Source organism: Mustela nivalis, assembly GCF_964662115.1.
Source record: "Mustela nivalis genome assembly, chromosome: 1".
Classification (NCBI taxonomy): Eukaryota; Metazoa; Chordata; class Mammalia; order Carnivora; family Mustelidae; genus Mustela; species Mustela nivalis.
In genome coordinates, this window is record NC_139020.1 from 205,785,294 (window position 1) to 205,801,890 (window position 16,597).

At 39.7% G+C, this 16,597-nt stretch overlaps 2 protein-coding genes across 2 annotated transcripts; both read left to right on the top strand.

Annotated features, from left to right (window-relative positions):
- Nucleotides 1–639: 639 nt before the first annotated feature.
- On the top strand, nucleotides 640–1,608 carry LOC309859070 (olfactory receptor-like protein OLF4; the record flags this gene model as incomplete). The annotated part of the gene is made up of 1 exon (XM_082719477.1): nucleotides 640–1,608. One exon carries the CDS (start codon nucleotides 640–642, stop codon nucleotides 1,606–1,608), a length of 969 nt encoding a protein of 322 aa, XP_082575603.1.
- Nucleotides 1,609–15,106: 13,498 nt separating this feature from the next.
- On the top strand, nucleotides 15,107–16,075 carry LOC309871768 (olfactory receptor-like protein OLF4; the record flags this gene model as incomplete). The annotated part of the gene is made up of 1 exon (XM_082745184.1): nucleotides 15,107–16,075. The coding sequence occupies one exon, from the start codon at nucleotides 15,107–15,109 to the stop codon at nucleotides 16,073–16,075; it is 969 nt and encodes a 322-aa protein (XP_082601310.1).
- Between the last annotated feature and the right edge of the window lie 522 nt (nucleotides 16,076–16,597).

Consider the following 16,597-nt stretch of genomic DNA (forward strand, 5'->3'; position numbering starts at 1 on the left):
CATCCCTCATGCCTCTTCCCCTTCGACACTCTGGCTTTCTTTTGAGCCTTGATTTTCTGAATCAAGCAGCTTCCTTGGGGCCTTGACACTGAGCCTTGTCCCTATTGGAAAAAAACTCTTCCTTAGATAACCTCAATCTCCCTTCCTATCTCCCTTGAGGTCCTATTCACATGTCACCTTCTTTGCAGGTCTTGTGTGGACATCCAGTAAAAGAATAACACCTCATCAAGTCTCTCCTTATGCCTGCTTTCCTGTCTTCACAGCTTCTGTCACCATCTGACATTATATGTATTCATAAAATCTCTCTCTATCATAGAATTATAAGGAAATTGTTTATCAGTACCTTGTATTCATCACCCAAACAGTGCCTAGAACAAGGTCAATACTCAGAATGTATTCCTCAAGGGATGCAAAACATTCTCAATAAAATGAGAATTTCCTTTATGCTTGAGGAACAGACAGAGGTGGAAACAGAATTTTGGATGTGATGCCCTAATGGTATGAGACCCACCGCATATATTGAATTTAACTTCCCGAATCTAAAGTGTAAGTGGTTAACAGTCATGCCAGATCATGAATGCTTGTTTGTGTGAAAATTAGTCATTTGTTTTTCTATATGCTTTTAGTTACCACCAACAGATGGAGTCAGGGAATATTACAGGAGTTTCAGAGTTTCTTCTTCTGGGATTTTCAGAGGAAACTGAAGTGCAGCTCCTCATATTTGGGCTTTTCCTCTCCATGTACCTGATCACTGTGCTTGGAAACCTACTCATTATCCTGGCTTTCACCTCTGACTCCCACCTCCACTCCCCCATGTACTTCTTCCTGGCCAACCTGTCCTTCACAGACATCTGTGTTACCTCCACCACCATCCCCAAGATGCTGGTGAATATACAAACAGAGAGAAAAGTTATAACCTTTGCAGGCTGCTTTACACAGATGTACTTTTTCCAACTCTTTGCAGGGTTAGACATTTTTCTCCTGACTGTGATGGCTTATGATCGTTTTGTGGCTATCTGTCACCCCCTGCACTACACAGTCATCATGAACCCCCAGCTCTGTGGACTGCTTGTTCTGATGTCCTGGATCCTAAGTATCCTGCATGCCTTGTTAGAAACCTTAATGGCGTTGCGGCTGTCATTCTGTACAGAGGTGGAAATCCCCCACTTTTTCTGTGAACTCAATCAGATGATCCAGCTTGCCTGCTCTGACACCTTTCTCAATAACGTGGTGATGTATTTTGCAGTTATGTTCCTGGCTGGTGGTCCCTTCCTTGGGATCCTCTACTCTTATTCTAAGATAGTTTCCTCCATACTTGGGATCTCTTCAGCTCAGGGCAAGTACAAAGCCTTTTCCACCTGTACATCTCACCTGTCAGTTGTCTCCTTATTTTATTGTACGAGCCTAGGCGTGTACTTTAGCTCTACTGCTACCCAGAGCTCCCATGCAAGTGCAGTGGCCTCAGTGATGTATACGGTGGTGACACCCATGCTGAACCCCTTCATCTACAGCCTGAGGAACAAAGACATAAAGGAGGCTCTGATGAGATTCTCTGAGGTGGCAGCTCTAAAAGGGCCAGTTGTCCTGGGACTGAAGAAGTGTCCATGACTGCCGGGCCCAAAGTGTGAGGCAAAACTTTGACCAGAATGTGAAAGTCGAACATGCCTCCTCTATGTTTTTCGAGGATCTTTCCTTTCTTTTGACCTCGCTGAAAAATGTTCATAACTTGTTTTATTAAGCCTTTTGATAGCTCTGGTATACAGCAGATTATTCTTTTGTCATTTCTCTACCTCCTCAAAGTCATTCTCAACCTCAGATGTGAAATATTTGGGCATTCTCACTTATTCAAAGGACTACATAAATCTGTTTATTCTGAAATAAAATATCATAGTATTTTTTCCAGTTTTTTTTTTTCCCAGAGAAATGAAAAAAAAAAAAAAAAAACCAAAAACACTGTATTCATACAATGGAATCTTACACTATAGCAGTGAAAATGAAAAACAAAATAAACATGTATCAATATAAGCAATTCTCAGAAACATAAAGTGGAAAAAGTGCAGAATATGTAGTATATTATTTATTTAGGTATAGTTTTAAAGCGTTATTTTATTTTCTCAGTGTTCCAAGATCCATTGTTTATGCATCATAACGAGTGTTCCATGAAATACGTGCCCTCCTTAATATCCACCACCAGGGTCACCCAACACCCCATGCCCTTCCCATCCAAAGCCCTCCATTTGTTTCTCAGAGTCCACAGGCTCATGGTTCATCTATCCCTCTGATTACCCACAACTCCCTTCTCCTTTCTTCTCCCAATGTCCTTCATGTACAAGTAAGTGAAACCATATGATAATTGACTCGCCCTGCCTGACTTATTTCACTCAGCATAATCTCCACCAGTGCTGTCCATGTTGATACAAAAGTTGGGTATTCATCCTTTTCGATGGAGGTGTAATATCCCATTGTATATATGCACCATACCGTCTTTATCCATTTGTCTCTTGAAGGGCATCTTGACCACTTCCATGGTTTGGCGACTGTGGTCACTGCTGCTGTGAACATTGGGGGAGAGATGGCCCTTTTTTTCATGACATCTGTGTCTTTGGGATAAATACCCAGTAGTGCAATTGCAGGATCATAGGGTAGCTCTATCTTTAATATCCTAAGGAATCTCCACACTGTTTTCCAAAGTGGCTGCACCAAATTGCATTCCCACCAGCAGTAGAAGAGGGTTCCCCTTTCTCCACATCCTCTACAACACATGCTGTTTCCTGTCTTGCTAATTTAGGCCATTCTAACTGGTGTAAGGTGATATCTCAATGTGGTTTTAATTTGAATCTCCCTGAGGGCTGGCGATGATGAACATTTTTTCATGTGTCTGATAGCCATTTGTACGTCTTGATTGGAGAAGTGTCTGTCCATATCTTCTGCCCATTTTTTGATATGATTGTCTGTTTTGTGTGTGTTGAGTTTGAGGAGTTCATTATAGATCCTGGATATCAACCTTTTGCCAGTACTGTCATTTGCAAATATCTTCTCCCATTCCGTGGGTTGCCTCTTTATTTTTTAAGTATTCATATAGAGTTAAAATTCAAGGTAGTCCCATTTCCCCAATCAATGTTACCCTTTAGGTAAACCAATATTAAATCCACCTTTATTGTAGGAAAGATGGGTCCTTTAACAAAGATATCAAGATACATTCAGAAAGAATCAAAATTACCTTCCTCACCAAACACTGAGAATTTAGAACCACTCTCCCATCTTTTTCTTTGACAGTGTTTCTGTGTATCTGTGTTTGTCCTGGTAGTATATAAATCTTATACTTGGGGTTCATTTGGACAAGGTTCTTTTTCTTTCTTTGTTTGTTTTACATACATACATATATATAGTTTTCTCTTGTCACATACTTTTTTTAATTTATATTATATTTTCAGCATAACAATATTCATTATTTTTGCACCCCACCCAGTGCTCCATGCAATCCGTGCCCTTTATAATACCCAGCATCTGGTACCCAGACCTCCCACCACCCACGCTTTCAAAATCCTCAGATTGATTTTCAGAGTCCATAGTTTCTCATGGTTCACCTCCCCTTCTATCAGTCTAATTGTTTGTCTGTTTTTGTTTGAAAACTGGGGGCATCACGTTACCTGATTTCAAGCTTTACTACAAAGCTGTGATCACCAAGACAGCATGGTACTGGCATAAAAACAGACACATAGACGAGTGGAACAGAGTAGAGAGCCCAGATATTGACCCTCAACTCTATGGTCAATTAATCTTCGACAAAACAGGAAAAAATATACAGTGGAAAAAAGACAGTCTCTTCAATAAATGGTGCTGGGAAAACTGGGCAGCTATATGTAGAAGAATGAAACTCAACCATTCTCTTACACCGTACACAAAGATAAACTCAAAATGGATAAAAGACTTCAACGTGAGACAGGAATCCATCAGAATCCTAGAGGAGAGTATAGGAAGTAACCTCTTCGGTATCAGCCACAGCAACATCTTTCAAGATATGTCACCAAAGGCAAAGGAAACCAAAGCAAAGATGAACTTATGGGACTTCATTAAAATCAAAAGTTTCTGCACAGCAAAGGAAACAGTCAAAAAAACAAAGGGGCAACACATGGAATGGGAGAAGATATTTGCAAGTACAGTACAGACAAAAGGTTGATACCCAGGATCTATAAAAAACTCCTCAAACTCAACACACACAAAACAAGACAATCATAAAAGAAAATGAGCAGAAGATATGAACAGACACTTCTCCAATGAAGACATACAAATGGCTATCAGACACATTAAAAAATGCGCATCATCACTAGCCCTCAGGGAGATTCAAATTACAACCACATTGAGATATCACCTTACACCAGTTAGAATGGCCTAAATTAACAAGACAAGAAACAACATGTGTTGGAGAGGATGTGGAGAAAGGGGACCCTCTTCCACTGTTGGTGGGAATGCAAGTTGGTGCAGCCTCTTTGGAGAACAGTGTGGAGATTCCTCAAGAAATTAAAAATGGAGCTTCCCTATGACCAGTAGAGCAATTGCACTACTGGGTATTTACCCCAAAGATACAAATGTCGTGAAATGAAGGGCCATCTGTACCCCAATGTTTATAGCAGCAATGGCCATGGTTGCAAACTGTGGAAAGAACCAAGATGCCCTTCAACGAATGAATGGATAAGGAAAATGTGGTCCATTTCCACTATGGAGTACTATGCCTCCATCAGAAAGGATGAATCCCCAACTTTTGTAGCAACATGGACAGGACTGGAAGAGATTATGCTGAGTGAAATAAGTCAAGCAGAGAGAGTCAATTATCATATGGTTTGACTTATTTGTGGAGAATAACAAATAGCCTGGAGGACATGGGGAGTTAGAGAGGAGAAGGGAGTTGGGGTAAATTGGAAGGGGAGGTGAACCATGAGAGACTATAGTCTCTAAAAAACAATCTGAGGGGTTTGAAATGGCGGGGGGCGTGGGAGGTTGGGGTACCATGTGGTGGGTATAATAGAGAGCACAGATTGCATGGAGCACTGGGTGTGGTGGAAATGAATACTGTTATGCTGAAAACAAATAAAAAAATAAATTAAAAAAAATAACAAGAAGCAAATCTAAAAAAAAGAAGATGTCATCCCTTTTGATGGCTGTGTGATACACTCACACACACACACACACACACACACACATACAGACACACACACTCACATCTTTATCCATTTATCTTTCGATGGATATCTGTGATCTTTCCATAGATTCCATAGATTCAATAGTTCGCTATTGTGGATAATGTTACTACAAACATTGGGGTGCAGGCATCCTTTCAGATCACACTTGTATCATTTGGGTAAATACCTAGTAGTGCAAATGCTATGTCATAGGGTACCTCTATATTTAACTTCTTGAGTAACTTCCGAACTGTCTTCAGAGTTGCAGTTCCAGCTTATATTCCCACCAATGGTGCAAGAGGATTCCCCTGTCATCATGTACTGAAATAAAGTACTCAGACACCAATCTGAGTGGCTGTGCATGGATGCCTCTGCAAGGGAGAGCACCAGCAGCTGAGTCCTGCACAGAGCTTTTATTTTGTTTTTTATCCAAAAAGCAAGGCGAGATACCTCAAAGCATGGGAAAGGAGTATGAATGGATAGTAAGTATTTGGACCCCATAAAGCAGCCTCTCTCTTATGTGTAGTCACTCAGGGAATCAATCATGGAATAAGGGTGGTGCAGGATGTTTGTCTGGCAATCCCCAAATGCAGGAAGGGAGTGCTGAGGATTACATTCCTTCATAGCACTTAATCTATGCCCAGGCTCTGGGGATTGAGGGATCCTGCTCCTGCCAGGCCATTGCATTCAATAGTCCAAAAACAGGAACACTGCTGGCATTTCCTCTGCTTCCACAATCACCCCTTAGGGCTTACAAAATATTTTCTAAGAATAATTGCGCATTCCCCTTTCTCCCCATCCTCACTGACATTCATTGTTTCCTGACTTGTTAATTTTAGCCATTCTGACTGGTGTGAGGTAGTATCTCATCTTGGTTTTGATTTGCATTTCCCCAATGTCAAGTGATGTTGAACACTTTTTTCATGTGTCTGTTGGCCCTTTGTATGCATTTGTGATTGACAAATGTTTGGGTGCTTTCTATTTTTCATTTTGATCAATTTGGCTAGGGTTTTATTTATCACATTAATTCCTTCAAAGAACCAATTCCTAGTTTCATCAATCTGTCCTAATATTTCTTAGATTAATATATCATTGATTTCAGCTATAATCATTCATATTTTTCTTCTTCTGCTGAATATAGGGTTTATTTGTTGTTCTTTTTTTTTTTCAACCTCCTTCAGGTGTAATGTTAGGTCTTGTATTTCAGACTTTTCCTGTTTTTTGAGAAAAGCCTATATTGCAATATATTACTCTCTTATGACTGCCTTTGCTGAAATCAAAATATTCAATGTGGAGACACGTGTGTGTGTGTGTGTGTGTGTGTGTGTGTGTGTTTATACATGTGTGTCTATACATGTTTCTTTCAAGTAAACATTGGCACTCATATACACATGTACAGATTCATTATTAAGATATCTTTCATATCACAAGCAAACTTGAGAGAAACTAGGATAGGATAAGAATAAAGAGAATGAAACTTTGGATTAATGTGAAACTAAAACTATGTAAACATTTTGATACAAATATTTAACATAGAACAAGTGGCCCTAATGATTCAATTTTTCTATCTTAGTTCCTATAAGTCAGTGTGATTTATGGCATGGAAGATTTATTTTTCTGAACCAGCTATTGGGTTTGAACAACTCCAAAGTGACTTCAGATTTCTTCTTCTACTTAAACTGGGATCTCAATACCAAATATCATTATCCAAGATAATATAAATGAATAAGATCCAAGGCAGAATTCATTAACCTTGAACAAAGTGTTATTGGATAAATGTCTGGATTAGATTTTTATTGTGGTTGTAACAAATTACCATGGTTCTGCCTTTAAAAAAATCAATTTATTTTCTCATAGTTCTGGAAGTCACAAGTCTGAAACAGGTCTCCCTGGGCTAAAATCACTGTCTGCAGAAGAGTGTTCAGTCTAGAGGTTTGGGAGTGAATATGTTTTCTTGTCTATTCCAGGTGTAGAGCCACCTGTACTCCCTGGCTCATGTGTCTTCCTTTTATCTACAAAGCCAGAAACATAGCACCTCAAAATCTTTCTCTGACCCCAAGGGTTCTGTCTCCCTCTTCCACATTTGCATTACCCTTGTAATCTATTGAGTCCACCTGGGTAATCAGAATAACTTTATCTTAGGGTCAGCTGACTATTAATGTTAATACCATTTGCAACTTCAATTCTCCCTTGCCATGACAAGACATATCCACAGATTCTGTAGATCAAGATGTGGAAATATTTTTGAGGACATTATTCTGCACACTGAAAGTCTTTTTAGTGGTGTATTTGCTGTCCACTTAGGAACCTTCATTTTGAAAAATCAAACACAGAATTTATTTCACACATGAAAAGGAACACACGGCTTATTTATTAACATCACCCCAAAGCTATAACTGGTAAATTAAACCCTCAACTAAAACAATTCAATATCATCTCAAGGTTAAAGGGATGTGCAAGGAGTTTAGATCTCTAGAAGGCAGGCAAGTTCATGAGTATGAGGACTACAAAACTGGATTCACCTGACTTCTAATATGGTCTCCTGGGAACAGAGTCTCAGTAGGGAATGTTTCCTTTCTGTCCACATCAGTGGCCCACTGAGAAAGAAGTGTTATGTGGTTGGAGTAACAATGGAAACAGTACCTAATGATCAGAAACAGGGAGCTGTAAATATCTCCTCTGCTGTAGAACTTAAGCAAGGGAATCCTTGGAATCACCCAGACATGGTTGTTGCTTTGGGGTTCCTAAGCCTGCCTGGAGGACCCAGGCTGCTTCCTGTTATCCTTTCTAGAAAAAGAACTTTCATCTCCATCAGCCATCCAGGGAAAAATTTGGACCTTCACATAGAGACTTTCATCTTATAGACACCATCCAGTGAGTCTGAGAGCTCAGAAGGTATTTCAGGAAAAGTTTGGAGAGAAAGGAGTCAGATAAGTTTTGCCTGAGGTCACCTAAGACTCATTTACAAGGTAGAATCATTTATGATTATTTACATAGTGTCTTCAAAAGAGAAGTGTCCATTGGACTCAGCAATACAGACATTGTTGACAATATGTGGTTGGAATGGAAGACCAGTTGGAGAAGACAGGGAAAGGGAATGGAGGACCTAAAGTTGTTCCAATGAAATTAGAATATATCCAATGAGTTTGCTGGTAAGGGGAGCAGGAAAACAGAGTATTAGGATTGGATATGTGAGCTGTGAACTTAATACCATTTGGTGGTTTTGAGTACGTTCTGTATTTATAGAAAGCCCCAGACCCATGCAGTCAGCTATTTCTTTGCAACAGCAGTTCTATATTTACATGCATTTCTCAGCATCTCTCTCAAGGTGACTATTCACATAAAAATTGTATTTAATATACAAAAAGGGGTATGCTAATCCGCCTCACTTTGCAATACTTCATTACTAAGAGTTGTTGAAACTATATTCACATTTGTGAGGTGGAAGAAAAAAAGCCAGCCAAATCTCTTTACTGGTGTGATAATCACTCATTTACTTTCAGGAAAGAACTATATGGTAAACTGTTTACATATACTGACTAATGATGTCTGCCACCTTAGGAGGATGGATACTGCTATCCCCACTATTTGAGTAAGGACATTCAATTTGGAATGTATTGGTTGTCTTTCCCAAGTTCAAAGAACTTACATGTGGTAGATCTAACATTCAAAACCTGGTTTTCTGGTTCCAAAAGTTTTGCATTTAAAAACATTTGAAATTGCCTTTTATTACTTCATCTTTAAAAATCCCCTTTACTGCTCTACATTGTGTATATTCTGTTCTAAATTGCAGGTTTATTCCCTTTGCACATTTTTCTACAGTAAAATATTTTGACATCATAAAAATACAACTCGTTTCTTGTTTGGATGCATTTTTTTCTTTTGTTGTTAATTATTCTTGGCATCAGGGGATGTGACCCAGGGCTGGAATGCTGCCAGAACCAGGGAAGATTTCTGCTCATCCCAGTCTTTTAGGGACCCCCTGAACTTATTAGATTTTTTCCCCTTTCCTCTCTGTATGTCTGGAATTGCTTTTTTATGTTCTGTAAGTACAGGACACAAGATTATTGTATTATAGTGGAGCTCATGTTTCCATGTCCTTGGGAGGCTTATTAACTAGAATTTATGTACTATTTACACATTCTTCAGGGTAACGGTAATCTGATGTTGACAGCTTGCCTTGTATCATTTCTTTCAACATTATTGTGCCCGGGGTGAGAAAAGCATGGTAGTAACACAGTGCCAGGAGGTCAGAATGCACTTTGTGCATCTGTGTGTGAGTTGTGTTTGCGCGCGCGTGGGCGTGTGTGTGTGTGTGTGTGTGTGTGTGTGTGTGTGTTGTGGGGCTTAAAAAATCATCAGGGCAATGGTACCTGAGTTTGTATACTTAAATATGTGGTTCTTAAATGCCATAATGTTAACCAACAGATGGAAATAAGGAAGGGATCTATCTCCATTCCCAGAACTCCTTGAAACACAATTAATAAAATGCAAAGAACATCATGTGGAGGAAGTATTCCCTCTGGCAGGAAGGCCATCTCATTCCTCAACATTCTCTGCCACCACCTGTCATCACTCTCCCTCTTGCTCATTCTCTCACACATTGACTTCATTTTGATATTTGCCTATGTGAAGAAAGTGCCTTCTGGAGGGTCATTGCTCTGTTTTCTCTGCTGATACACACTACTAGATAACCTTCTGCCTCATGCTTTGTCTTTCTGGAAACCCCTCTTAAAATGCCACCTTCTTTGCAGATCTTCCTGAACTCCTATTAACTACTCCTTTTTATACTGATTATTTTTTTTCCTTCATAGCACCACCGGTCACCATCGGACATGGTATATGATTTTATTTTTTTATCTCTATCTTCTTTCTTCATCATTGAATTCTATAGCAATTTATTTGTTCTCCATGCTTTTATATAAATTGCAGTTAGTAAGAATACAGTGCAATATTAGTATCAGATGTAGAACTGAGTGACTCGATACTTCTGTACAACATCAGGGTGCTCATAACCACAGGTGGCCTTCTTCATCACCATCAACTATTTCACCTATCCCCAAGTTCACATCTCTCCAATAACCCTCAGTTTGTTCTCTATAGTTAAGGGTCTTCTTCCTGATTATCCTCTCCTTTTTCCCCTACCTTCATTTTCTTTGTTTCTTAAATTCCACACACAAGTGAAATCATATGGTACTTGTCTTTCTCTGACTGAGCTACTTCACTTACCATAATACTCTCTAACTCCATCCAGGTCACTGTAAATGGCACGATTTCATTCCTCTTGGTGGCTGAATATTATTCCATTGTATATATATGTGCCCATCTTCTTTTTTTTTTTTAATTTCTTTTCAGCGTAACAGTATTCATTGTTTTTGCACCACACCCAGTGCTCCATGCAATCTGTGCCCTTGTCAATACCCACCACCTGCATCCTACAACCTGCCACCCCCCACCCCTTCAAAACCCTCAGATTGTTTTTCAGAGTCCATAGTCTCTCATGGTTCACCTCCCTTCCAATTTCCCTCAACTCCCTTCTCCTCCGCATCTCCCCTTTTTCCTCCATGCTATTTGTTATGCTCCACAAATAAGTGAAACCATATGATAATTGACTCTCTCTGCTTGACTTATTTCACTCAGCATAATCTCTTCCAGTCCCGTCCGTGTAGCTACAAAAGTTAGGGATTCATCCTTTCTGATGGAGGCATAATACTCCAGAGTGTATATGGACCACATCTTCCTTATCCATTCGTCTGTTGAAGGGCATCTTGGTTCTTTCCATAGTTTGGCGACCATGGCCATTGCTGCTATAAACATTAGGGTTCAGATGGCCCTTCTTTTCATGACATCTGTATCTTTGGGGTAAATACCCAGGAGTGCAATAGCAGGGTCATAGGGAAGCTCTATTTTTAATTTCTTGAGGAATCTCCACACTGTTCTCCAAAGTGGCTGCACCAACTTGTATTCCCACCAAAAGTGGAAGAGGGTTCCCCTTTCTCCACATCCCCTCCAACACACGTTGTTTCCTGTCTTGCTAATTTTGGCCATTCTAACTGGTGTAAAGTGGTATCTCAATGTGGTTTTGATTTGAATCTCCTTGATGGCTAGTGATGATGAACATTTTTTCATGTGTCTGATAGTCATTTGTACGTCTCCATTGGAAAAGTGTCAGTTCATATCTTCTGCCCATTTTTTTATATGTCTGTTTTGTGTGTGTTGAGTTTGAGGGGTTCTTTATAGATCTTTGATCAACCTTTTGTCTGTACTGTCATTTGCAAATGTCTTCTCCCATTTCATGGATTGCCTCTTCGTTTTGTTGACTGTTTTCTTTGCTGTACAGAAGCTATTCATCTTGATGAAGTCCCAAAAGTTTATTTTCGGTTTTCTTCCTTTTGCCTTTGGAGACATATCTTGAAATAAGCTGCTGTGGCTGATATCGAAGAGGTTACTGCCTATATTCTCCTCTAGGATTCTGAGGGATTCCTGTCTCATGTTGATGTCTTTTATCCATTTTGAGTTTATCTTTGTGTACGGGGTAAGAGAATTCCTCTTGGTGGCTGAGTATTATACCATTGTATATATACATACCCGCATATTCTTTATCCAGTCACCAGTTGGTGGACATTTGGGCTCTCTCCACAGTTTATTTATTGTTGATAATACTGCTAAAAGCACCAGAGTGCATGTACTCCTTTGAATTCGTGTTTTTGTATGCTTTGGGTAAATACCATTAGAGCAACCTACAGAATAAGAGAAGATATTTGCAAATGACATAGCTGATTAAGGGTAAATATGCAAAAATCTATAGAGAATTTTGGAACTCAACCAAAGCAGAAATAACCAGTTAAGAAATGTGCAGAAGAAATGAATAGACAGTTTCCAAAGAAGACATACAGATGGACAACTGACTCATGAAAAGATGCTCAAAATATCTCATCATGGAAACAGAAATAGAAATTGTAATGACATATCACCTCATACCTGTTGCAACACAAGAAACCACAGGTGTTGCGAGGAAGTGGAAAAGAGGAAACCTCTTGCAATGTTGCTAGAAATGTAAAATGTTGTCAGAGCTCTGAAAAACAGTATGGGGTTTCCTCAGAAAGTTAAAAATAGAACTACCCTATGATACAGCATTTGCACTGCTAGGGATTTACCCAAAGAATACAAAAATACTAATTCAAAGGGGATTCATGCACCCCGGTATTTAAGCATCAGTATATATAATAGCCAAATTATGGAAGCAATCCAAGTGTCCATGGAGAGATGAATGGAAAAGAAGAAGTGGTATATATAGTAGTCAGCCTAAAAGAGAATGAAATTTTGTCATTTGCAATGACACCAATGGATCTAGAGAGTATCATGCTAAGTGAAATAAATCAATCAGGGAAAGAAAAAGACCACATGATTTCAGACATACGTGGAATTTAAGAAACAAAGCAAATAAGCAAAGGGAAAAAGAAAGAGAGGAAAATCAAGAAATGGACTCTTAATCAAAGAGAAACACCCCTGATTACCAGAAGAAAGATGGTGGAGGATGGGGGGAAAAACAGGTGATGGGGATTGAGGAAGGCACTTGTAGTGAGCACCAGGTGCTATATGGATGTTTTGAATCACTTTATGATGAACATGTACCTAATATTACATTTTCTGTCAACTAACTTGAATTAAATAAAAACCTAAAAAGGGACAAAGATATGGTCCATATATACAATGGAGAATTATGCCTCTGTGAGAAGATGCAAACCCAATTTTTGTATCAAAATGGACAGGACTGAAAGAGATTAAACTAAGTTAAATGAGCCAAGCAGAGAGAGGAATAACAAATTTTAAAAATGTCACACAAGACAAATGAGGAAGAAGTCTGATTTAGCTCCCAAACTCATCAGGCCAAATAAAGAGAAATTGGTCAAATAAAGATGGACTAAACTGTGGAAAGAACCAAGATGCCCTTCAACGGACGAGTGGATAAGGAAGATGTGGTCCATATACACTCTGGAGTGTTATGCCTCCATCAGAAAGGATGAATACCCAACTTTTGTAGCAACATGGATGGGACTCGAAGAGATTATGCTGAGTAAAATAAGTCAAGCAGAGAGAGAAAATTATCATATGGTTTCACTTATTTATGGAACATAACAAATAGTATGGAGGACAAGGGGAGATGGAAAGGAGAAGGGAGTTGAGAGAAATTGGAAAGGAGGTGAACCATGAGAGACTATGGACTCTGAAAAACAATCTGAGGGTTTTGAAGGGGTGGGGAGTGGAAGATTGGGGGATCCAGGTGGTGGGTATCAGAGAGGGCACGGATTGCATGGAACCCTGGGTGTGGTGCAAAAATAATGAATACTGTTACGCTGAAAAAATAAAAAATTAGGGAAAAAAAGATGAACTAGCCACTGGGAAAGCAAACCTTCTGCTTCTTGGTATTAAAACAGCCTACCTGCTGTTCTACCTTGTACATTTCCTGTTCTGAAGTGTTGGTTTATACCTTTTGCCCATTTTCACTCAGAGCATTCCATCTATCACATGTTTTACACCATGAAAATGTTACTACTTTTATCTTTTAGATTCTTTATTTTTTTTTCAGGGTATCAAGGAATCTAACGAGAGCAGGAGTGTCACCAGAACCAAAGATGCTTTTTCTTCCTCGTGGTTCGTATTTTGGGGGCACCTGCACTATTTGATCTGGTTGTTTTGTTTTGTTTTGTTTTGTTTCCTCTCATGTCCATGTCGCTCCTCCCTTTTCTCTCTGTCTTTACTGATCAGATTGCTCTTGTCTCTTTAAGTTGATATCAGAAAATTAGCATACTGATAGGTATCGCCTAGTTTATTTGTCCATAGGAATTCCTGGGTATCATTTCTGCCATCTTTAGGGGAGATATATCAAGATCTGGTGAGCTTGACATGCATCCACTGCTGGCCTAACTAGTGTAGCTGGGGGGTGAAAAAGGCACGGCAGCCAGTAGCCCAGAAAGTGTGTGTGTATGTGTGTGTGATTGTGTGTGTATGCGAGTGTGTGTGTGTGTGTGTGTGTGTGTGTTGTGAACTGGGGCCAGTCCTCAGAGCAGGGGTACCAGGGCTCATTTATTGACAGAGGCCAGAACTCAAGCAACAGAAGTTACTAATGGGGGTGTCCATTTCGACTCATGGGATATCTTTATAACAAAATTAAGAAAGTCCTACAAAATCAGTAAAATAAAGGATTCCCCATATCTTGAAGTTTCAGCTGGTGCAGAGTGGCAGCTTCATTCCCCAACACGTACTGCCACCATTTCTCATCATCGTCCCTCATGCCTCTTCCCCTTCGACACTCTGGCTTTCTTTTGAGCCTTGATTTTCTGAATCAAGCAGCTTCCTTGGGGCCTTGACACTGAGCCTTGTCCCTATTGGAAAAAAACTCTTCCTTAGATAACCTCAATCTCCCTTCCTATCTCCCTTGAGGTCCTATTCACATGTCACCTTCTTTGCAGGTCTTGTGTGGACATCCAGTAAAAGAATAACACCTCATCAAGTCTCTCCTTATGCCTGCTTTCCTGTCTTCACAGCTTCTGTCACCATCTGACATTATATGTATTCACTTACAATCTCTCTCTATCATAGAATTATAAGGAAATTGTTTATCAGTACCTTGTATTCATCACCCAAACAGTGCCTAGAACAAGGTCAATACTCAGAATGTATTCCTCAAGGGATGCAAAACATTCTCAATAAAATGAGAATTTGCTTTATGCTTGAGGAACAGACAGAGGTGGAAACAGAATTTTGGATGTGATGCCCTAATGGTATGAGACCCACCGCATATACTGAATTTAACTTCCCGACTCTAAAGTGTAAGTGGTTAACAGTCATGCCAGATCATGAATGCTTGTTTGTGTGAAAATTAGTCATTTGTTTTTCTATATGCTTTTAGTTACCACCAACAGATGGAGTCAGGGAATATTACAGGAGTTTCAGAGTTTCTTCTTCTGGGATTTTCAGAGGAAACTGAAGTGCAGCTCCTCATATTTGGGCTTTTCCTCTCCATGTACCTGATCACTGTGCTTGGAAACCTACTCATTATCCTGGCTTTCACCTCTGACTCCCACCTCCACTCCCCCATGTACTTCTTCCTGGCCAACCTGTCCTTCACAGACATCTGTGTTACCTCCACCACCATCCCCAAGATGCTGGTGAATATACAAACAGAGAGAAAAGTTATAACCTTTGCAGGCTGCTTTACACAGATGTACTTTTTCCAACTCTTTGCAGGGTTAGACATTTTTCTCCTGACTGTGATGGCTTATGATCGTTTTGTGGCTATCTGTCACCCCCTGCACTACACAGTCATCATGAACCCCCAGCTCTGTGGACTGCTTGTTCTGATGTCCTGGATCCTAAGTATCCTGCATGCCTTGTTAGAAACCTTAATGGCGTTGCGGCTGTCATTCTGTACAGAGGTGGAAATCCCCCACTTTTTCTGTGAACTCAATCAGATGATCCAGCTTGCCTGCTCTGACACCTTTCTCAATAACGTGGTGATGTATTTTGCAGTTATGTTCCTGGCTGGTGGTCCCTTCCTTGGGATCCTCTACTCTTATTCTAAGATAGTTTCCTCCATACTTGGGATCTCTTCAGCTCAGGGCAAGTACAAAGCCTTTTCCACCTGTACATCTCACCTATCAGTTGTCTCCTTATTTTATTGTACGAGCCTAGGCGTGTACTTTAGCTCTACTGCTACCCAGAGCTCCCATGCAAGTGCAGTGGCCTCAGTGATGTATACGGTGGTGACACCCATGCTGAACCCCTTCATCTACAGCCTGAGGAACAAAGACATAAAGGAGGCTCTGATGAGATTCTCTGAGGTGGCAGCTCTAAAAGGACCAGTTGTTCTGGGACTGAAGAAGTGTCCATGACTGCCGGGCCCAAAGTGTGAGGCAAAACTTTGACCAGTATGTGAAAGTCGAACATGCCTCCTCTATGTTTTTCGAGGATCTTTCCTTTCTTTTGACCTCGCTGAAAAATGTTCATAACTTGTTTTATTAAGCCTTTTGATAGCTCTGGTATACAACAGATTATTCTTTTGTCATTTCTCTACCTCCTCAAAGTCATTCTCAACCTCAGATGTGAAATATTTGGGCATTCTCACTTATTCAAAGGACTACATAAATCTGTTTATTCTGAAATAAAATATCATAGTATTTTTTCCAGTTTTTTTTTTCCCAGAGAAATGAAAAAAAAAAAAAAAAACCAAATACACTGTATTCATACAATGGAATCTTACACTATAGCAGTGAAAATGAAAAACAAAATAAACATGTATCAATATAAGCAATTCTCAGAAACATAAAGTGGAAAAAGTGCAGAATATGTAGTATATTATTTATTTAGGTATAGTTTTAAAGCGTTATTTTATTTTCTCAGTGTTCCAAGATCCA